Below are 23087 nucleotides of genomic sequence, written 5' to 3' on the forward strand. Positions count from 1 at the left end.
GAATCGCAGGGAAGTACCCGGAACCGGGTGGGACGTTTCAGTGCTACCTAGGTTTCACTGACATTGTTGATGCCACTCCTTAGGAGTTGTTTGCACATTAAAACCAGTTGTTATCTATGCGTAGGCAAGGTGAGTTGTTATACAATAGCAACATAGGAAATATTAGACATTGTTCTGTTTTAAGGAGTGACTGCAGGCAAGGCGATGTGTTACCACCATGGAAGGATTCAAAACCACAGCCAATCTTTACCTCAACTCCTATTCTGGTTGTCAGTACTTGGAAGCATGCCCACAATACTGAAAGGACCATAAATCGGCAATCCAACCGTTAAAGCAACGTACCCCAAAGTCAAGGGTTTCACAGGGCAGCCCCAGGACCCATTTCACTTGCAGGTGAGCATCAAACATCTAGACTTCAAAACTAGTCCCCATCACAGTGAATAGCTAACCCAGGGAAGGTCGCGGGGCACATGGGAAAGTGAGTAAGCTCGTGTGCTCTGTGCCAGCTGACACCCCACCCCCTCCTCTTCTGTTTGTCCTGCGCAGCAGTAACTCAGAGCCCAGGGTAGCCAAGGAAACTTGGGTGGCGGAAGCATTTCTCATTAGTGGTGGGGGAGCTGGCGTGGGTCCCACAACCACCATAGGCATCTCCACCACACTGCATTCCCTCTATAACAGCAGCTAGCTTCCAGAGAGCTCTTCTACTCCCAGGAGCCTCCTGTCCCTGCCAGGGAACCCGAGGCCTCTGCCTCTGAGCTCAGGCCACTAGGACACGGGGCAGCTTAGCCCCCAAGATACTGAAGGCATGCTTGTGTTATTCCAGACTCTAGATTTTAGGTAGTTGTGGAGATAGATATGTAAGCAGTGGCCACAGATTGAAGCTAGGGGTAAGGGTCAGCAGCTATTTCTGTAGGGACAACTGGGGAGGTCAGCTTTAGAGGAAACCCAACAAACAGCTGGATGCCCCGATGTCCTGGATGCCAGTGAGTACGTGCAGCATTTGGAATCGGTTGCTTCCCATGTGCTCAGATCGCTCCCTGAGGCTACAGAGTGTCAGAAGTAATAGCATTTGAGTTGGAGGTCAGAGGTGGGGGTGACAGGGCAGTCTCATAATTTTAAGAGCTGACATACACTAACATAAGTCTGTGCCAAGCACTGCTCGTCCAATATACTGGGAAAGTGGAGCTTCTAGAAGCTCCGAAATACGGGAGACAGAACAAGGCTCAGCTCCAGATGAGAGTCTGAAGTCAGAAGAAGCTATCACACGGAAGACAAGGAAGAGTCTGTTGGCTGGGGAGGTAAACCCCACCTCCAATGGTAAAGACTGGCATGTAAGAGCCCAGGGAAGCAGGTGAGCGGTTGCCAGGGTGACAGCCAAAGTGGCCCAAACTGGGAACTGGGTGGGATATTCCATGTCATCTGAGCAGCCTGCAACCTGGGAAGCTGCAAGCATGCCTGTCCCCCAGGTCCAGGAGGAGCGGAAGCAGGAAGCCCCAGTGCAGCCCTGAACTCAGGGAAGTGACTATATATACTCCTATACCTCATGTGGGCTGCCCCTAACGGGATCCTCCGAATCTTCTGCCACCGAGAACAGCATCTACACACGAGCAGACTTGTCCACCTGCCCGCCTCCCTCTGCCTCTTAGAAGTCAGGAGGCCTGGGGGCGTCCATGGTGACTCAGTCAGCCACACTGACTGTTACAGAATCCGTTACACATTCCATTTGGTGGGAATGGTGGCAGGTGGCAGTTGGAGCAAGGGAGATCGCCCACAGCGAAGGGGATCAAACTTGACTTTCAAAGTGGGGATGGCAAGGTGGCTCAGCTGATAAAGGCACTTGCTGCCATTTGATGACCCGGGTTCGATCCCTGGGACCCACACAATGGAGGAAGACTCCGGTAAGTTGTTCTTTGAGCTCTCCACAGGCACTGTAGGCGGGGCACAGGCAAACACTTACAAAAGGAAGTAAACACAAAAACAACCTAAAGTAGTTAGGGGGGGCCGGTGCATGATGCATTGATTAGTTAACAAGTTCATTTTTTATGCAATTTTATAAACATTGAATTTTTTTCTTTTTAGGAAACTTTACAGACCTGAACAAAACCCAAGAGCAGGATCATGAGGCGACAATACTAAGAAAGGGTAGGAAGTGTCACTGGGTAAAAGTAACCTAAAGGATGCACAACACATCGTGCTGGACGGATGTCAACACGTGCTTTTCTCCTCCCACTGTGGGATTACCAAACCTTAGCTTTCCACGGGCGTCAACTTTCACCTGTCAAGAATGGCTTGTTAAAATCTGTATGTAATGTGCATATATGCTGAAACAGACAAACTTAACACAGCATCTGCACAGGAAAAACGTTCGCTCCCAACATGACAGCATGGGTCTGGTTAGTACAGATCTATTGCAAAGTAAGAGGTTCTCTGCATCAGCTCCACCAGAGACGCGCGAGAAGGGACGCCAACCACAAGAGCCAAGTGTAGGTTGTGTTCTGATGGCCTGGAAGCCTAAGGGGCGCCATGTTGCTCCAGTACCCTGACAGGAAGAGCGGCTTCAACTCCCCACCACAGACATCTTCCCTGGAGCTACAGCCACATTCCAGTCTACTTCCTGTTCCGAAGTCCTTTGGATTTCCTGAGTCTGCGGCTTCTGTCACCTTCCTTCGATAAACATTCAGATTTGCCTAGAATTTCATACAATGTGGGGAGGAAGACGCCCCACCTCGTCATATCACACACGTGTGTGAGCACGCGCATGCGCACACACACAGCACACAGAGGAGAAAGGGCTGACAATGCTCCCATAAGCTCATATTTTTGACTACTTGGCCCCCAGCCAGTCTGGGGAGGGTCTGGAGATGTGGTCTTGTTGGATGGTGTCACTAGGTGGGAACTCTGAGATTTCAAAAGGCTTGCATCATGTCTGAGTTAGTGCTATGGTTTGAGATGTGAGCTCTCAGCTGTTCCGGCTGCCACGCTTTGGAACTTTCTGGAACCACAGGCTTTCATTTATAAGTTGCTTCAGTCATGGAAAGCGACCCACACAGTAGCCACTGAACTTACTGCCCCCATCGATAAGATGACGAAACAGCTCAAACAGGCCCAAATACACACAGCAATCACCACAGCCTTAAAGATACTTTCAGAACACCTACATAGCAGGAGGCTCTCAAAGGAGAGAACTGTAGTTATTTTATTGTTTTTTTTTAATATTTATTTATTTATTATGTATACAATATTCTGTCTGTATGCCTGAAGGACAGAAGAGGACGCCAGACTCCCCTACAGATGGCTGTGATCCACCACGTGGTTGCTGGGAATTGAATCAGGACCTTTGGAAGAACAGGCAATGCTCTCAACCACTGAGCCATCTCTCCAGCCCCCTAGTTATTTTATTGTTTATTATTATTTCGTTATCTTCTGGCTCTTTAAGGGAGCCCGCCACCCAGCTGTCAAATAATCAAACACACAGATATTATGTTGTTTTTGTTTTTTATAAATGCTCAGCCTTAGCTTGCCTTGTTCCCAGTCAGCTTTTCTTAAATTATCCTGTCTACCTTTTGCCTCTGGGTTTTTTCCACTTACTCTGTAGCTGGGTGGGAGGCTGGGTGGCTGGCTCCTAGCATTTTCCTCCCCCATTGCATTCCTTGATCCTCTTTTTCTCCTATTTTCTCTGCCTGCCAGCCCCACCTATCCTTTCTCCTGCCTTGCTATTGGCTGTTCAGCTCTTTATAGACCAATCAAGTGTTTTAGACAGGCAAAGCAACACTGCTTCAGAGTTAAACAAATGCAGCATAAAGGAATGCAAAACATCTTTGCATCATTAAACCAATGTTCCACAGCACAAAGAAATGTAACACGTCTTAAAATAATCTACAACCATGAACTGCCTTGGTGTGGGAGGTCCTTCTGTCCATGTGTTGCTTTTATTGGTTAATAAAGGAAACTGCTTTGGGCCTATAGCAGAGCTGTAGGGAGACAGAGCTAGGTGGGAGGAAGAAGGCAGAGTCAGAGAGATGCCATGGATCCGTGGCCAGAGGTAGACATGCTGATACTTTACTGGTAGACCACAACCTTGTGGTGATATACAGATTAATAGAAATGGGTTAAATTAAGATGTAGGAGTTAGACAATAAGCTAGAGCTAATGGGCCAAGCAGTGATTTAAATAATATGGTTTGTGTGATTATTTAGGTTCTGAGCGGCTGGGGCGAACAAGTGGGCCCTCCTCCAACACTGCCTGAAGAAAGGCACCCCAGCTGCGGTGACAGACCAACCCCCAGATGAGCCACAGATGTGCACACACCTGCAAGGCCACACCTCCAGAGTCAGCAGGGGAAAAGCTGGGCAGTAATCAGATGGCAACACCAGGAAGCAAGACCATGATTCTAAGCATTTCATCATTCTCACAATTTCTTGGCTTTACCTAGGCACATTACACTTGAATGGATGTCTGGAAAAGTTCAGAACATCCTAAATACATGGGTTTCCCAGCTATCCCAGACACTACACTTCAACTGTCTTCTTCAGACTTCACTTTTCCCATGCATGTGTGCATGCATGCTTGCATGTGTGCATGCATGCTTGCATGTGTGTGGCACACTTCCGTGTGCAGGTGTAGGCCAGAGGTTGGCATTGGGCATCGTCCTTGATTGCTCTCTTCACTGAGGCAGAATCTAGTAGAGAACCTTGAGTTAGTCTATTGGCTAGTCTATTGGCTAGCTTGCCCTAGCAAGCCTGCCTCTGGGAGCACTGGCTATGTGGGTGCTGGGGGTCAAACTCCAGTCCTTTTTTGCTTGCACAGCACAGGCTCTACCCACTGAGCCATCTCTCCAGCCCCATTTCTGTATTTTAATTTAAATCATCAAACTCATTATAGCAATAAGCAGGCAAAAATCTCACCTAAACCAGCCCTGAACTTTAGTTCAACTGCACCACTCAGGCAATTTTCACTCACTGTGTTATATTAAATTCAATGCTAATATTTTCCCCACAGGTTGGGAGTTTAACCTGCCTCCTTAACCCCAGTTTTTCAACTTAAATTTATTTATTTATTATGTATACACATGCCAGAAGAGGGCCCAGATCTCATTATAGACGGCAATGTCTTTAAGTCGTTTCCCTCCGTGGAGCCAGGAAAATGAGCACTGGCCTTGGTGCTTTATACGGGCACTCCTCCTCCAAATGGCCTCGCAGCCTTCCTGACAGTCTTATCCCTCAGGAGTTGGCAAGGGCAGCTTTCAGGGAAGAGCAGAGCGAAGCCTGTGCTTTCTTAGGCCACACCAGTGTGCGTGAAGACAAAGCAGCTTGCAAACGGCTTAGCCCGGGCCTGGTCTCTGTAGCATCCTGCCAGTCCAGCTCTGCTTACTGCTAGAAACCCAAGTAGCCACAGCACCAGTCCCCAGGTCCTGACAGCTACGCTATACTACACTGGATGCCCCAAGGGCGACAAGGGGAAGGACCCAATGCAGAACTCCAATTTGGGCTTTCTCCGCCTTGTGTGCGGCTGTAGGTTTTTCTGATGACAACTGGGCTAGGCACCGATCGTTGAGTATTGCAGAATATCATTAACAATCATTTCATTGATTTTTTTTTTTTTTAAATCTTAGGTCTCTGGGCTATCCAGACACTGTCCTACATGGGCTCCCTCTTGTGGCACGGACCTCAAATTAGACCAGTCACTGGCCGGCCACTCCCATAACTTCTGCGCCTCCTCCATTGCTCCAGCATATCTTACGGGCAGGATGAAGGTTTTGAGGCTGGGTTAGTTCTAATCCCACCACTGGAAGCTGAACTTCAATGAACTAAGCTACTTAAAGTATTATAAAGTTGATCCAGAAAACAGTGTATTTCCAAGAGGTTTATTTCAAAACTGTTAAGATTCATATATTACTTTTCATTACATGTAATAAGTAATTTTAAGCTTAAAATATATAAAGCTTCACATTTTTAAAGTTAAAAAAGTTTTTTTTTAAATTGTAGAACATTTAAAAGCCAAATAAGTTGGATATATCTTACAACACAGGTTTACACCTTAAATATTCACATTTCAAAAGCTGTCTGGAAAGATTAACATCTAGTAAAATTATTTACAAGTGGCGAGGGTCACAACCTCCTTGTCTCTGGAAGAGGAGGTTAATGGCCGCAAACAGAGGCTAGAGGTGCAGTGCACCAGCACACGCAGGGGCTGAGGCTGCCGCCGTCTCCGGAGTGATCGCTGTGAAGGCGCACATGAGAGCAGATCGGCCGTTCAGCTGAAGAGCGAGGAGCAGCACTTGAGCACCGCGTCCCTGAGGAGAGAGACGGCAGTGATGTGCACATCCCGAGGAACCAAAGCTCTGCTGGGAATCACTTAAGATATCTGCCAGGGCTTTGAGAATATTATTGCTAATCTTGGAAAGGGTATTTACCACAGGGGTTTGTACTAGCACCCCTGAACCATCTCCCCGCCCTCACAATGTGGTTTTATTCAGCTATAGAGAAGCACAGAAGAATCCTGCCCCTTGTTGGAAAACAAGCTGGGTTGAACTAGAGAGGCCCACTGCCCTACTAAGCTTAACTGTAAATCAACACATTCTAGAATCATCTAGGAACTCTTAGCTGAGGGCTGCTCCCACCAGACCGGCCTGTGGGTAAGTCTCTGGGGGACTGTTTTGATTACTGAGAGAAGAGGACTCAGTCCACTGTGGACAGTTCTGGTCCCTGGGAAGCAGTCCTGAGTCTTCTAAGAAAGCTGGCTAAACCTAAGTTCCCGAGCAAGACAGCAATCAGGAATCCTCCACCATCCCTGCTGCCTGAGTGCCTGCCCTGACTTCTATGATGAGCTGAGACCTGGACATGGAAGCCAAATGAGTCTTCTCCTTCCCTAGGCTGCTCTCGTTGGTGTTTTTACAGTGTACACTGTTAAGAACAGCCAGCCGCCCTGTCCCCTCTTCTATGTGCAATCTGGCTATTTCAGTCTTTGCTCTGGTTATTTACCAGATTACACAGATTCTTTCTCTGGACCTTCCCAGGTTCGGCTCTGGCCAGATAGCAGCAGGGCGTCGTGGTGGGGAAAGGCTGAGCAACATTATTTGCTGCAGAGTGCAGAAAGCAGACATTTTTACGGGAAAATGTTTACCCCTGCATTCTAAGCAACCCCGAAAGAATGTGATAAACTGCAGCTCTCACGCCTTCTCCCAGTGTCTGCCCTTACACAGCATGCCTTAGAAAGAGGGCCAGCAATGAGATCTGGTGTGTACTCTTCATGCTGCCCGCAGCCCCGTTCAGGATGTGGGAGTGGTCTCTTACTAATAAAGGAACTGCCTCGGCCACTGATAGGCCCACCCTTAGGTGGGCGGAGTAAACAGAACATAGGCCATTAATAGGCCCACCCTTAGGTGGGCGGAGGCCATTGATAGGCCCACCCTTAGGTGGGCGGAGTAAACAGAACATAGGCCATTGATAGGCCCACCCTTAGGTGGGCGGAGTAAACAGAACAGGATGCTGGGACAAAGAAGCTGAGTCAGGAGTCGCCATGGTTCTCCCGCTCCAGACAGACGCAGGTTAAGATCCTCCCTGGTAAGCCAACTCGTGGGCTACACAGAATATTAGAAATGGGTTAGAACAATATGTAAGAGCTAGACAATAAGAAGCTGGAACTAGCAGGGCCAGGCAGTGTTTGAAAGAATACAGTTTCCGTGTAATTATTTCAGGCATAAGCTAGCCATGCGGGCGGCAGGGTGCCGGGGACGCAGCCCCGCCGCTCTTAAGCAACACAGGAGCCTTAAATTCTGGGGAACACGGTCACTTTCTAGCAGCTATGCTATCTGAAGAGCTGTGATCTGGAGACCAGAGGGCATGCGTCTCACTGACACTGTTTCCTCCACACTGGTAACACTGCAATTCTCCTCAGCCAGCCCCTGTGACTCCAGCTCAGCCGTCACCTCTGCTGCTGCCCCTGAGCCTCCTTCCTGCAATTCACACTGCTTTGTTATTCTTCAAGTGTTTGTCAAAAATAATCATGAGAACTAGAATAAAGACAGATTTTCTTCCTAAGTATGTAATTGTTCATACTAGGAATCTAATTCTGCTGGTTTTTAAATATATAAGGTGTCTTCAGATTCCACAGAGACAACCCTACCACACTAGAATCATTTTTTCAAAATCTATCAGGTTTAAGGCTGGAATTAAGTCGTGCTTTTCTTCCCCAACTAATCACTAGGCTCCACTAGAAGAGCACTTGGAGCCAGCAAGGAAGAATGTAGGAATGTGTAGACACGAGAAACGCTTCATGTCTGGGCTGGACAGTAGAATCCAAAGGCTTTTGCTATCACACCTGACCCCAACCCATAGAAGAGTGAGCGTCCTGCTCGCTGAGAACATTAACGCACTGCGCCTTGACTCCCCATGATTTTCCAAAGTAGAATTGGCCTTGCTGTAGTCTCTGCCTCTTAGTTTCTTAACAGAAAGATCCAGATTCCAAAGCCTGTCAGTGTTCACATACCAAGGCGGGAGCAAGCACCATTCCACCTGTGACATGTATCAGGATGCTCATATGAAGTAGTTCATATGTCAAGCTTTTAAAAGTCTTGCTTAAACTAGCTTTCTTAAAGTAACAAAGTCAAAGTCAATTAAAAAGCCTCCTACATATTTTGCTGTTGTGACAGGGTCTCAGCATGTAGCCCTCACTGGCCTGGTGCTCACTATGTAGACCAGATGGGCCTTGAACTCACAAAGTGGGATTAAGGGTATGAGCCACTATGCCCAGCCATAAACACCTCAGTGTGGAAGTTCATTTCAACTCTTGACCAGGAGGAGTAAGATGAAATGCAGAGACACTCACCTTGCGTACGGGATGTAGGACAGGCTGTACCTGCAAGAGAGAGTCAAGCATGGTGACACTCCTTCTACACGCAGCCCCTATTCCCGCTGGCCACATCTACCACACAGCCCACTCAGCAACAGAATATAGGACAGTGGTTTTCAAACTGTGACTCCAGTCTCAGGCAACAGAGTCAACCATTAATTGTGGGGTTCTGCTTTGCTGTGCTGGGGATGGAACCCAGGTCCTCTCCTGACATGGGATTCCCCTCTGTATGCTGTGAATACCTTTGGTTAATAAAGAAGCTGTTTTGGGTCTGTGATAGGGCAGAGCAGAGCTAGGTGGGGAAACTAAACTGAATTCTGGGAGAAAGAAGGCAGAGTCAGTGAGAAGCCATGTAGCCCAGCCGGAAGACAGATGTCAGAACTTTAACCGGTAAGCCACAGCCTCATGGCAATACACATTAATAGATTAATAGACATGTGTTAAATTAAGATGTAAGAGTTAGCCAATAAGAAGCTAGAGCTAATGGGCCAAGCAGTGATTTAATTAATACAGTTTCTGTGTGGTTATTTTGGGGCTGAGCAGCCGGTAACCAACAAGTGGCCTCCTACTATACTCTCCACTGAGCTTCACCCTCAACAGATGATGTTTTAAAATGCAGGGATGCTGATGCCAAAGTTTTCCGCAGAAGTTACCCTCCTGTCCTCCCGTGGATGCTAACATCTCAAGAACTGTCTTTCTGTGTTTCCAGCAGACGCTAACACCTCTAAGAATTAACTACCCTCCTGTCTTCCTGCAGGCGCTGAAACTTCTAAGAAAGGGTGACATCTTCCTGGAGAAAAGCAAACCAAGCACACATTAAACAGAAACCAAATCTTAAGACAGTAGCCAGTGCCCTTAGCTTAAGTTCTTCACATGTCAATGAGTCAAGTGACATTACATGGTGAGTCAGGAATACAGTGGAAAGGTAGGAACCGAGCCAGAAGAGCTGAGCCCAGCTGGCGACAGACAACAGGAGACTCAAAACAACACAACTGGGAAGGGGGCGGGCAAGGGGAGCATGCACTGCAGCCTGACAGGAAGTGGGGTGAGGAGCTGCTTTCCAGGCAGGCGGGCAGAGGCAGAGTACGGCTGTGAAGAGGATGTCGGACTGGAAGGAGTCACACAGCAACAGAGAGCAGAATGCCCGGGGCACCTGACAGCCCTGGGCTCACCCTGCACTTTTCCTCTTATGAGAACTGACCAGTTCTCTTCCCACAGTAGCCCGCCGCACAGCTAGTGCACCCAAAAGTACCAGTGACGCACTGTCCAGAATGGGCCTCTGGCCCTCTTTTCTAGGCCTCGCCAGGACCCAAACAATGATTCTAATGTCCTAGACCCCTTTCATTGGGAGCTAGTAGAGAGGACTTACCAGGTCATCGACAGGAACTGCAGTATGCAAAAGAGTAAGGCCAGCCCCTTCTTCCGCCACTAGCAACAAACAACACACGGGAATCGTTATGATCAGGCAAGTCTTCCCTTTAAAATGGATAGCTCTATTTATTAAACTTTATCCCTATGTATTTAAGAACCTTAAACATCATCCATGAAAGTGTGTTTCCTTTCCAATGCCATCTCTATTATCTTAAATGCTATGAGAGACACACCATCAAGTGCAGAGGCTGGAAATAAGAACTCTACCATCAACTGACAGAACCTTTGCAAAAACATTTAGAATCCCAAATAAAATTTACTTATGCCTCCCTGCTCCTTCTCAAGATTTTTTTGGTTTTTGCAGATGTTTTCGCTACACAGCCAAGGTTGATCTTGAACCTTCAGCAATCCTCCTGCCTCAGCCTCGCACATACTGGGAACAAGGCAAGCAGCACCATGCCTGGCTTCCCGCGGTGTTTTTAAAGGACAAACGCACTACTGCAGTTTCCCTGGGCTATCTGAAGTCCCTACTATGCTCTATGTAACTGACTTGAGAACTCCCAGTCTTTGGGGGAAGATGGTGGGCGGGGGGGGGGGGGGGGGGGGGGGGGGGGGGGGGGGGGGGGCAGCAAGATGAATCAGTGGGTAAAGGCACTTGTTGCCAAGCCTGACAAGCTGAGTTTAACTCTGGCACCCACATTTTGGAGAGAGAAACTGATTCTTGCAAGTTGTCCTCCGACTTCCGTCTGTGTGTTGTGGCACACCTACACACATACGGAACCCTTAGCTAGCTTCAAACTCAGGTCTGTCTGCTTCTGCCTCCCAGGAGTGACTAAAGACATCACCAGCACACCTGGCCCTGATGGAGACACTTTCGTGTCTGGTCTGGCCTACAGCCACACTGCTTCACCTCGAGGCTCGCAGATCACAGAGTCTGCAGCAGGCAAAGCTGAGGACACACCTTGCTGAGTTCCCAGTCTGGCTGCTGTCAGAGCACGGGTGTTGTCACAGGGACCTACACATAATATAACTTCTGTGGGCTGTAGACAGCAGACCCACCTCACATCTAGCCAGCAGGATGTCTCTGGCCTTGTTTCAGGGACACCGACTACTCTGAAGGGCTTATGACACAGTCTAAGAGAATGGTGGAGCTGGAACTGCCGGCAAAGCCAGCGCGGCTGACGTCACTTACCCACAGCGCAGCACACAGGGTGAACACGAAGCACAGCTACAAGGAAGGAAAGGGTTAGTGAGAAACCTGAGGTTCTGCAGGGCCAATAAAAATGCACAAACCCTCTGCAGTATCCCCTGCTCCAGCAAAGGGAAGCACTAGGAGAATAAAGTTTAGAGCAAAGAGGTCTTTCCTTTGGCTCTTGCGTTGATGCCCACAACAGCGCCAACAGCAGAGACTGGCAGTGCCAGCTGCTTCAGCATGCTCCACACGCTCTCTTTACAGTGATGGACACGGCTTCCTCACACAGGAGACTGCACACACAACCTGCCATGTCACCAAGGCTAGGGAGCACAGACACGGGAGTCCACGTCAGGAAGGCCTGATGGGATCCCAGGCTGCTCCCATCAGCTCAGAGGCCAGGGCTCTCTCAGACGGCCTGTCTTGGGCTCAGCTTTCCTCTAACAAGATAGGGGGCTACAAGGGCGGCCATTGGTCTGCACTGGGGCAGTGGGCTTGTCTTCACTGTTTCTGTGAGGCAGAGTCTCAGCTCAGATTCAACACTCTCCCGGAAACAGCATGACTCAAACTCCGCCAGGGTGGCCATGTGAACAGCCAGCATCCCCAAAGAGATGCTTTATGGTGCCAGCCTTCTAACGTTACCAGCTGAACACACATGTGCACGGTGCACTACTAAGAAGGTTAATCCTAACTGAGAAGATATCACCAATAAGGAACCCCTAAACACAGTACAAGAAAGACAAGTAAGAAGAGCGAGGTATTTCCTAGAGGGGAGATGGAGTTAAAGGTACGTACACGAGCTGACACAGGTGGACCTAGGACACTCAGTCACCTAAGCTATAAAGATGGAAATCAAACTCGAGTTGAATAAAGACACAGAAAATAAAAGTAAGCCAAATTGAGTCTGAGTTGAAAGAACGACAAACTACAGTTAAACATTTTCTATCTAGAAACTTACAGAGGCTGCTTGTGTTTGAAAAGCCACTCTTAAAGGAGAGGAAAAGGGACAAACTAAGGCTGGAACTTAATTTCTGTAAGCATCATAAATGTTTTAAGAATTCCACATCAGAACAAGTGGACAAGGAAGGAAAGATGAGAGCCTGGGTTCCCTGACCATTCTACACAAACACCGATGTGGGATTTCCCTCTGTATGCTTGAATACCATTGATAAAGGAACTGCTTTGGGCCTATAGCAGAGCTATGGGGGAGCAGAGCTAGGCGGGGAAAACTAATCCTGGGAGAAAGGAGGTGGAGTCAGGGGAAGCCATGGAGCTGCCACTGGTAGGCCATGACCTTGTGGTGATACAAGATTAATGGAGATGGGTTAAACTAATATGTAAGAGTTAGCTACTAAAAAGCTAAAGCTAATGGGCCAAGCAGTGATTTAAATAATATGGTTTCTGTGTGGTTAGTTCGGTTCTGGTTGGCCGGGACAAACAAGCAGCCTCCTCCTACAGTACACCCCAAGACTCTCGCCATGAGTGCAGTGTACGCTTTCTGTTCGCCCCTAAACTCAAGCTAAAGTGAACACTAAGGGCACTGAGCAACAGTCACGGTCAGTGCTACACCATTACAACAGGCAACTCAGCAAACAGGAGGAGGCAAGGCAGCAATTATAATTCCAATTCTTCCTGAGAAGACCCAATGGACTGAGAATCCCTCTTTTTCTTCTCCCTCTAAAGAGCAGACATCCCACAGGTGTAGGGTTAAAAATGAAAATAACCAACTCTGATTTTCCTAACTTCTCCACCTACATAGCACGCATGCAACAGGAAGCAGGTGCCACCCAGCCAATCACAACAGATAACACTGTGGAAGTCAAACTCGAATCTCACAGCCTCAAGAACACTGCTCAAGAGAAACACTCATACACACATGTACACACACACACACACGTACTCACTCACAGCAACAATGCAGAAAATACTTCAGGAAGTTTATAAAATGAACATTATTCACTTACAAGCATGATCACCGTGGCAAGCAATCTTGTTGTCTCGAACATTTTCTTCAGCTGCTTCACAGGCCCCATCAGGAAGCACGTACTGTTGGAGACAGAATAAGAGAGGCTCTAGTCTGGCTGCGCAAACACAAAACTGCTATAAAATAAACTGTGTGAGCTGTTTTATTTCTTCCTTACTTTTCTGTGGATTTGCTGCCTTTGTTGCTGTTTGGGACAAGAAGTAGGCTGGCTTTAACCACCTCACACTCCTGCCTCAGCCTCCTATGCTGGGGACTTTCCGTCCTAACTTCATTTCTGTTGTTAGTTGGAGACAGGGTCTTTCTATGTAGCCCAAGTTGGCCATAAACTCACAATTCTCCTGCCTCAGCCTCCTGTGCTGGGTATTTATTTTCACTTTGAGACAAGGTCTAGCACATAGCCCAGGGTGGCTGAATTGGGACTGTTCCGCTTTCCCCTCTAGAGTATGGGTGTTACATGCATGTCCACATGTACAGTGTTCCTCTTAACTTTGAAAGGTCACATCACGACACGCAATGGCCTTATTGTAATCTCAATCTGACAGTGTGAGGGGGGAAGAGAACACGGATTGCCTCCCTCCCCACTTGGGTGGAAGCAAGGCCCTGAGGCGACCCTTTAAACACAGGGATATAGGCAACCCTCAGGGACATAGGGGACACCCCTCAGAGGACAACTCAGGCCCCGGTCTTGGACTTTGCAGCCTGTACAGAGACCCACATCTGCTTACATCTGTGGTATTGTTAAAGCAGCACAGATGTACTAGACCATGACATTCCACTCATCCCAACACAGCAACGGTCTCAGGGAAGCCAGAGCCCGCCCCAACAGCCCACCACCTTCGGGTCTCTGCAATGCACCAACAGCTTCCTACGTGAGCACTGCTCCCCAGACCCTCTGCTCTACAAGAGCCAGCACCGGAGGCAGCTCTGGAGAACAGCGTGCAAGGGCAGCCCTCTGTGCTCCCCAGTGCACCACTGGCCACTTGGTACCCTGGTACTCAGTTATCCCACAGCAGAATTACAGGATGAACTGACATTTACAAACAAGGCAGGCGGATCTCTGTGAGTTCAAGACCATTCTGTTTTATAGAACAAGTTCTAGGTCAGCCAAGGCTACACAAAGAAACCCTGTCTGGGGGGAGGGTGTCAACAGAAACATGCTACTTACAAAGAACTTATTAGAAAGGAAATCTGGTACCGACCACAAACCAGGCATTTTGAGAAGCCAAAGCACACACACCTGGCCAGTGCAGCAAGGTTTCCAAGCGTGTAAAACACCGCAAAGAGTTTTATGCCATTGGGAAGCCACAGCAAACCAGTTCCCTAAGGTAGAAATTACAGTTAGTTACTTACAATGTGATCTTAAAACCTGAAAGTGCTTCTACCACAGTTGATACTAAGTACTATACAATGCACACTTAAACACAGTGAGGCTGTGCGGTCTCGAGTCAGGGTAGATAAATGTTCAGGAGCAGAACTGTCTCCACACGTCAGTAAATGGTCTGAAATTAACTAGTCACTTGAATACCAAGTTAAAACAGGCTTAGTAAAACACATCCAAATTACTGAGTGTCCAGTTTTCAATACAAATTGGTATCATAAATACAATTTTAACATTTTCCTCAAATCACCAGAACATTCATTTCTGTATATTTTTAATCAATCCCTACATATTTATTTAAGGTCACTGTGTTCCATCAAAATAATCTAAGAAGCATTTAGTTAAAGCAGGCTACTTTTGTTGGTTCTAAATGAAATTATTCATTTAGCACAATATAAGACTACTAAACAACACACAGCTTTAACTCACGAGGATTGAACAGACAATGCCAGCCACAAAGCATATGACAAACCACTTCAGTCTGGTGTTGAAACTGAGGGATGAGGCATCCAGGACCTGAGGAAAGAGGAGACGTTAGGTCGGCATGCAGGATTCTGATCTACACTATATACACCAAGCAAGCTTTTTTATTTGTTTTGTTTTGTTTTTTTGAAACAGGACCTCTCTATGTAGCTCTGGTTGTCCTGAAGTCTCTATGATGACCAGGCTGGCCTTGAATTCACAGAGATCTGCCTCCCGGGTGCTGAGATTAAAGAGTGTGCTACCATGCCTGGCAGCACATTCATGTGAACATGGACCTGACTCTGCGTTACTCTAAGTAATGCAGTCACTTCCGTGTTCTCAGGACACTAACCGCATGATGTTGGGAAACAACCCGGCAGGTACAATCACGGCACTGTCTGTCTCAAAGTCCTTCCCTGCGGGGCAGCGCATGCATGCTTGCCCAGGCAGAACAACACAATGCAGAAGATGCATCTTCACGCCGGTTATCCCAGGTGACCAGCATGTTGGAAACTGCTGGGCTGGGCTTGGCACAGTTTCTTCCTATACCTCTCACCTTCTGCCCATCCTGGGAAGTGAGACAGGGATGCTCTCAGCAGAAACCTTTAAGGAAATGGGGAAGCTGGAAAGGAACAAGGAAGGCGCCCAGCAAGGGTGTGTTCACCCAGAACTGCGCTGCAGTGATGTCCACACTAAGGAGGGGCTGGCTACTGGGGCCTTTGCCTCAGGTGATGCCGGACTGTGTGTAGGCTAGGGGTACAGTAGAGGTAACTGTGGACAACTTGCAGAGAAACAGCAATGAACGCTGGGCTGGAGACGTGAGGAAGGATCCTGGACAACAGCCGCACGGACCCACATGTGCATACCTGGCGACCCCCACTACAAACAGGCTCATTGAAAGCCAACTTCTGACAGCAATCACTGCACAGCTCCTGAACTTTGCAGGCAAATTTTTTTTTGAATGAAATTTTATTATAGGCCAATATTTCTATATGCCATGCAAATTCTATTCCAATTTTTAAAAAAGATTTATTTACTTGTTTTATTTTTTTTAAATATTTATTTATTTATTATGTATACAATATTCTGTCAGTGTATATGCCTGCAGGCCAGAAGAGGGCACCAGACCTCATTACAGATGGTTGTGAGCCACCATGTGGTTGCTGAGAATTGAACTCTGGACCTTTGGAAGAGCAGGCAATGCTCTTAACCACTGAGCCATCTCTCCAGCCCTATTTACTTGTTTTATGTATGAGTACTCTATCTACATGTACAACGTTATGCCAGAAGAGGGCACCAGATCTCATTACAGATGGCTGTGAGCCACCATGTGGATGCTGGGAATTGAATCCAGGACCTCTGGAAGAGCAGCCAATGCTTTAACCACTGAGCCATCTCTCCAGTCCCTCTACTCCAATTTTGTAGGAAGTAAAAACAAAACAAAATGAAAACTATATATTCTTTGGACAATATGACAATCTAGTACACAGTCATAATTAAATGAATACTTCGAGATTGCCCAGTCCACTATTAAAACTTACCTTCCCAATGAGCTGTCAGTAGGTGTTTTAAGAAACCAGAGACCTGGCCAGGCATGGTCCTGCACATTATAATCCTAGTACTTGGGTAGAAGATACAGGAGGACCAGGTGTTCAAAGCCAAAATCAAATGTATGGCAGTTCAAAGCTAGAAAACTAGAAATTCACAGGAATTTCTACTCCAAAATTTAAGTTTCTAGACGGCACTACCATCTACACTCCAGTAGGGATGTTTTTAGTGGTGGAACAGGAACTTGACCATGTGCACCATCGTACAACTCCCCGGTTAGCACTCCTTACCTCAGCAGACCGTCTGCATCCTCAGGCAGCATGAAAAGCAGGTAGAACAGTAAGAGTCTGTCACACAACACACTGCACTCACCTTAGCGTCTCTGCGATGCACTGTAGCTCAGGCACGCTCGTCTAAGCAGCCCCACTCATTCGCAGCCTAACTGGACACGTGGCTGCAGAGTGGGAAGCCTACAGACACCCAAAGCCCCTCCTTACCAGGGACGCACACACTATGCATGTTAACTGCAGAATAAAAAACCCCCAAATGTTACTTAACTAATACCCTAATGGTACATTCTTCAGACTCTGCTGTCACATACACTAGAATAACATGCTCTGTCATACGTGCATTCAAGTCCCACTATCAGTTAAGCGTGGTAACAGTTGCTAGTCATGACTTCTAAAAGTTGGTGTGATCTAGCAGGGATATTAGAATTTATGGAGAAAAGAAAAATACACGTTTTTATTTTTCTCTATGCGTTTAAGTCATTCCATTGTTTCTAAGCTCAAATACTAGGGCCATCAACAGGCACATGGAATTATTTGTGCAGTCGTATGCGTCCCTCTCTTACTACCATCTCCACGTGGTGACCTTAGAAATGCACCGTAAGGACCGACTAGTGCCGTTAGAAACATGGGGTCCACAAGCCAGCAATGTGTGGCAGGGACAGAAACCTCATGGGCAACACGACCCATGTTTGCAGGGAGCCTCAGACCCGACCCTGCACCCCTGCAGCATCCGTGTCCACAAACTTCCTTACAGCCAAGGGGAGCGACCCACCATCTGTCAGCTCTCTCAGTCTCAGGAACACTCACACATCACAACAGCCAACTGTTTTACTTGTCATCCGAAGGAACAAAAAACGTCCCCATGAAGCAAGAGCCACGTTCTCTGTTTGAGGATTTCTCGCCACCCACTCAACTCCTCTGACCAGGTGCCCACTAATAAGACACAGGAAGGAATCAGGACCGAAAGATGAACCACGGATGCTGACTCGTAGCAGTACGGTCACTGAAAACGAACATGCCCACCACCCAGCCGGAAGCCACCTCTGCACCTGGACCAGATGCACAGGCTTAGGGTCACAGCACCTGCGCTGCAGGAAGAGCTGCAGAGGACAAGGCCAGGCCAGTCCTTGGGAGAAGGACACATGCTGAAGCTTTCATTGCACAAGCTTCCGTTTCTGCATTCCCCTCCGTCCCCCACCCCAAGTAACTGGCACATAAAAACAGCAGTCAGCAGAAGCTGGAGGCCGGCTCTCAGGGCCACTCTGAGCAGGGCGCCTGCTGCTGCACCCTCTCCCCTGGGGTCATGGAGTACAGAGCACTCTGCCCCATAATCTGTCCTCTTCTTCAGGACTCCTGTTCACAGGGCCAACCCCAGCCCACATGGTGGGTCTTGCATGATCTCCATATTCAACACAGGCAGCTAATCCTTTCTGTTCCTAGCCTATCTCCAGGGGTTCTTCTGTCACTCCACCACTGACAGGACCCTCTTCCTCATTGCCATCACACCACCTCTGGAATTCCTGCTCAGCAGCCAGGAGCACTCTCAGATGCTCTTGCACTGGACCCGGGTTCACCCTCCACGCCCACATGTAGCCACCATTCCTAGCTCAAGTTCCAGGGTATTCGATGCACTCTCTGGCCTCAGTGGTCATCAGAGTTGCACACGGTGAGCTTACATGCATGTAGGAAAAAAAATAAATCAATCTTAAACAACATCAACAAAAAATATCCTCCTAATCGCTACCTTGTTGCCCCACAGGCCACCGACAGGGCCCTCAGCTTCCCTCATTTTATGTCTGCATAGCACTTCAAGACAACATTCCAAGTTCTCTTCCTGCTGTCTCCACTTGGGAACGCCTACTCTGCACCCAGCCTGCTCTCCTGAGCTCCCTGGGTTGAGCATAGGGAGCACAGAGGTAGGTCAGTGTGTCACCAACTTTCCTGGCTGCCAGAAGGCTGCTTGGCCTCTAATGGCTCTCTCGTCTCTCTTCTTCCCACACCCTCTCTCAGCCTGCTTTCTTCCTATCACAGCTGACTGTCTCAGGCCTCAAGCCTTCCCTCTGAGCAGACAACTCCACCTACTGAGGAGAGAGAAAACTAAGGTGGCAGAGGGAGCTCCTCACAACTGCCATGTTCTCATCCAGCACAACAGCCCCAGAGGCTCAGGGGTGCTGAATACTCAGAGAATTGTTGACGGATTAGGAGATACGGCCTTGCTAGAAGGGTGTCGCTGGGGATGGGCTCTGAGGTTTCAAAAGTCCAGGCATTCCCAGTTGGCTCTCTCTGCCTTGTAGTTGTGTCTCAAGATATGAGCTCTCAGCTACTGCTCCAGAGCCATGCCCGCCGGAAGCACAGTGAACCCTGATGGGTGGGGGAGGAGGAGGAGGACCAGGTCAGTGCAGGTCTGAGATGCTAATCTGAGTTTAACTCTAGGGGCTAAGTGGTCCCAAGAGCAGGATGGGGTTTCTCTGAGGCCTGGTTCCAGCCTTTCACTAGCTCTTCCAGACATCTCCTAAGGAGGGTCCAGAACCCTAGCTTCTAGTCAATCCTGGGCCTCACATCCATCAACAGCAGGATGGAGCAGCTCAGCCCCTGCACAGGCAGAGAAGCATCTACTTAGAGGACCATTCTATCCCGCAGCACTAGGAGTTCACCACGACTCAGGACACCCGTCATGGACACCGTCAATCTGAGACCACCTGAACGTGACACACAAACCTCCTGGTCCTCACTGTCTCGTAAGCTCCCCCATCTTCCGCTACACCCTCCCAGGGGCCTGTGTTCTCCGCACACATCCTGCAGGACAAGCAGTGGGGTAGGCATCCTTCTCTCCTGGCCCAGGCTCCTCCCTGGAGACACCAGGACACGGCACCCCTGTCCATCATCACTTTGTTACACTTTCAATCTTAGGGAGTCATGGTTGCCTTCTCACCCCAAGTCTTGACCTAATGGCTTCACTACTGGAACAAACAACCCTGCCAAATTCTGAACTCTCCTCCAATGACCCAAGCCTCTCTCTTAGGTAGATCATCCCGGTTGCTCTTCCAGAGCATTTATATACATACTGGAAAAGAACGAAAACTGCAGAACTGAATCATCATAGCCGAGATCTCCCTCGTGAACAGGCCCATGCTTTCACCCTGTTCTCAGGCGGTGGCGCTATCTTGGAAGCGTCTGGAAACTTGAGATGGTAAGGCCTAGTTGGCAGAAGTCACTCTCTAAGGCACGGTCCCTTTGAGGGACTTCTGCCTCTCCTTCCCGGAGCTGTGACGTGAATGTCCTCCGCCATATATCCCTGCTGCCAAGAACTGAACGTCCACCACACCTGTCCCCATCCTGACGGACCGAAACCTTTGAAAATGCGGGCCACACCATACCTTCCCTGAGCAGTTTCTGTCAGGCCCTGTGGAGACAGCATCTCATGGCTCCACAGCCCAGGATGCCCCTTCCTGCCTGCAGCCTTTGTCTCCCACATGCTCCCCTTCCAGCAAAGGAGATGTCTGTGCTAAACGCTTGTTTGCTACGGCTCCCTTGTTTGAGATGTGAATTCTGTGCGCTGGAGGCCTCTATTGGTCACACAGAGAGTGCCAACTTCTTGGGAACCTGAGGATTTGCCGGAGTGAATAACCAAACTTACCGCCGATCACCTCCAGTCCCTTTGACCTTTGCCCAATTTCTCTACACCCTTTTTTCTCCTCCAGAAACAGCTTCAAGGAACAAGAGCACGTCCTTGGGCCCACAAAAGAGCACTGTTCAACACTGTCCATTTCTGCAGTGGAAACCTTCTGGGCTATGCTTGAACAGAAGCCACTGACTACTACTCAGTACACTTTAGAGGTGCTACTACTCAACCTCTAAAGGTGGGCTGTGCACCTAAGGAAATACATTTTCACTTTTAATCTGTTCCAATTAAATGGTTTCTGTGGCCATCGCTTTATCAGATTTAGAGCAAGGACAGAAGCATGAAGCAGTTCTTACTGGAGAAGTCATATATACGGCCGTTTCTGAAGTGTATAGGCTCTTGTATTGCAATTACAATACAGATTTCAGTTGGGGGGGGGGGGTTCTGTAGTCCCTGGCTCAAAAAAGCACACCACCATAGTATAGATTTCACTTGTCTTAACAGATTGGTTCACAGTCCTGCCTACAAGGAAGGAAGTCGGAAACGAAAAAGGAACAAGCAAAAGATCTTCATGCAGTACAATTCAAGTTCAAGAGCTCTGGCTCTGTGCCAGGGCACACCAAAATGTGCTAGCATGCAAAACACGAAGCAGTTCCTGTTTGCCTATTTTAAACTCTTATGGAGGAAGTAAGCCTTTATCAAGTCTCATGTCTGGATCACATGTAAACACAAGGGTTCCGTTTATAAAAACCACGCATCGCTAAGGCGGGCGATCTACAAAGGCAACGTTTTAGCCCGGTGTAGCTTCACGTCTGTGTTCGTCTCCCCATTCTCTAGCCCAGGTTCCAGCCCTGATCTCATTCACCACAACTTCAGAGACAAAAAAGGGGGAAACTGACACCCGGAATCCCTGGGTTGGCCACAAGCAGCCGGGCCCCCGAGGCCTCAGCACTCGCTGCAGGGACCGACAGCCCCGGGCGCTCGGTGGCGACCCCCAGACGGGTCGCGACCCGCCCCCCCTCCCGCCGTCCCCGCGGCCGGGGACGGTACCTGCGCCGTCAGGCCCTGTTCCTCGTCGTCCTGGCCGCTCAGGACTCGCCGCAGCTTCTCCATGGCCCGCTCCTCGGGCAGCCTGCCCCGCACGCCCACCCGGAAGCCAGGAACCCGCACTTTCCAAGTGCTAACCGGAAATCCGGGCTTCCGCTTCCTTCAGGCATGCGCACCTCTTCGCCCTTGAGCGGCTGGGGGCGGGGTGGGGGAGGGGTCGTGGGGACCTGCGCGTCACTTCCGGCGCGAACCCCGTGTACTGCGAAGGGCGATTGTTCGCTCGCGGGGGTTTCTTCTCTCTGATCTGGGATCCTTCATCAGGGCTGTCTGTGCAGCGAGGTGCCGAGAAACACGTAGTGTCCGGTTGCATGCCTCTCCTGTCCCGATTGCTTTGGTTAAGATTTGGCAATGAAATGTCCTTTATTTTGTTTAACTTCACGAACAGCTTCCTCCCTAAAATCGGACCAGGAGAAAAGGGTTAATTGTCTATCGCACTGCCTTTCAAATTGCAGTCATTACAGGAACCCTAGAAAAGGAAGTCATGGACGTATGAAACCGGGCCAGCATTTTTAGGGAGTCGGACCCGTACGAACTGAAGTGCAAAACCCCATCCTTCTGCCCTTTGAAAGGCCATAACAATGATAATGAATGTACAACAGAATCGGCCCTGAATGTGTCTGTACGTTTTCCTTTTGAAGTATAGTAACACTTTCATGTTTGAAAAACGAAACTGAGCCGGGCAATGGTGACGCACGCCTTTAATTCCAGCACTCGGGAGGCAGAGGCAGGCGGATCTCTGAGTTTGAGACCAGCTTGGTCTACAGATCTAGTTCCAGGACAGGCTCCAAAACCACAGAGAAACCCTGTCTCGAAAAATAAATAAATAAATAAATAAATAAATAAACAAACAAACAAACAAACAAACAAACAAACTGATAATGTAGTTAGGGAAAGTCTGCTTTCCAAGATAGGTGGAGTTGCCAGCACCCAAAATGTACCTGAAATCCCCATTTCAAGGAGTCAGTTTGTACTTGAAATAATTGGTGGCGGTTCAAGAACCTTGGTGACGTAGATGTGTGGAACTGTCACAGTGAAACCCATCAGTTTGTACAAATGATAGGTGTTGATTATAATAAGAACAAACAGCTGGGTCCTGGGATGCATCACAGAAGTGAGAAAGCCACCTAACAACCCAGTTTTACCTGAAAACGTACCCTTAGTGTCCTGATTTAATGCACGTGTGTCCCCTTTTCTGTCTTTTTTAAAGTTTATGTTTGTCTTACCTGCCTGTCTCGCTGTGCGCCGCATTCATGCACTGCCATTAGAGGCCAGAAGGAAGCGTC

General features: G+C 48.6%; 1 protein-coding gene across 1 annotated transcript; it reads right to left on the bottom strand.

The window, feature by feature from the left end:
• Positions 1–5849: 5849 nt before the first annotated feature.
• Positions 5850–21913, bottom strand: Sft2d1 (SFT2 domain containing 1). Its single transcript, XM_050135750.1, has 8 exons — positions 21748–21913; positions 15205–15291; positions 14635–14717; positions 13378–13459; positions 11414–11449; positions 10220–10278; positions 8827–8856; positions 5850–6292 (listed from the first exon to the last, which is right to left on the bottom strand). Exons 1-8 carry the CDS (start codon positions 21808–21810, stop codon positions 6253–6255), a joined length of 480 nt encoding a protein of 159 aa, XP_049991707.1. The 5' UTR covers positions 21811–21913; the 3' UTR covers positions 5850–6252.
• Positions 21914–23087: the final 1174 nt, after the last annotated feature.

This window comes from Alexandromys fortis, unplaced genomic scaffold (assembly GCF_014885135.2).
Source record: "Alexandromys fortis isolate MF-2015 unplaced genomic scaffold, M_Fortis_MF-2015_v1.1 scaffold_23, whole genome shotgun sequence".
In the NCBI taxonomy this organism is placed as follows: domain Eukaryota; kingdom Metazoa; phylum Chordata; class Mammalia; order Rodentia; family Cricetidae; genus Alexandromys; species Alexandromys fortis.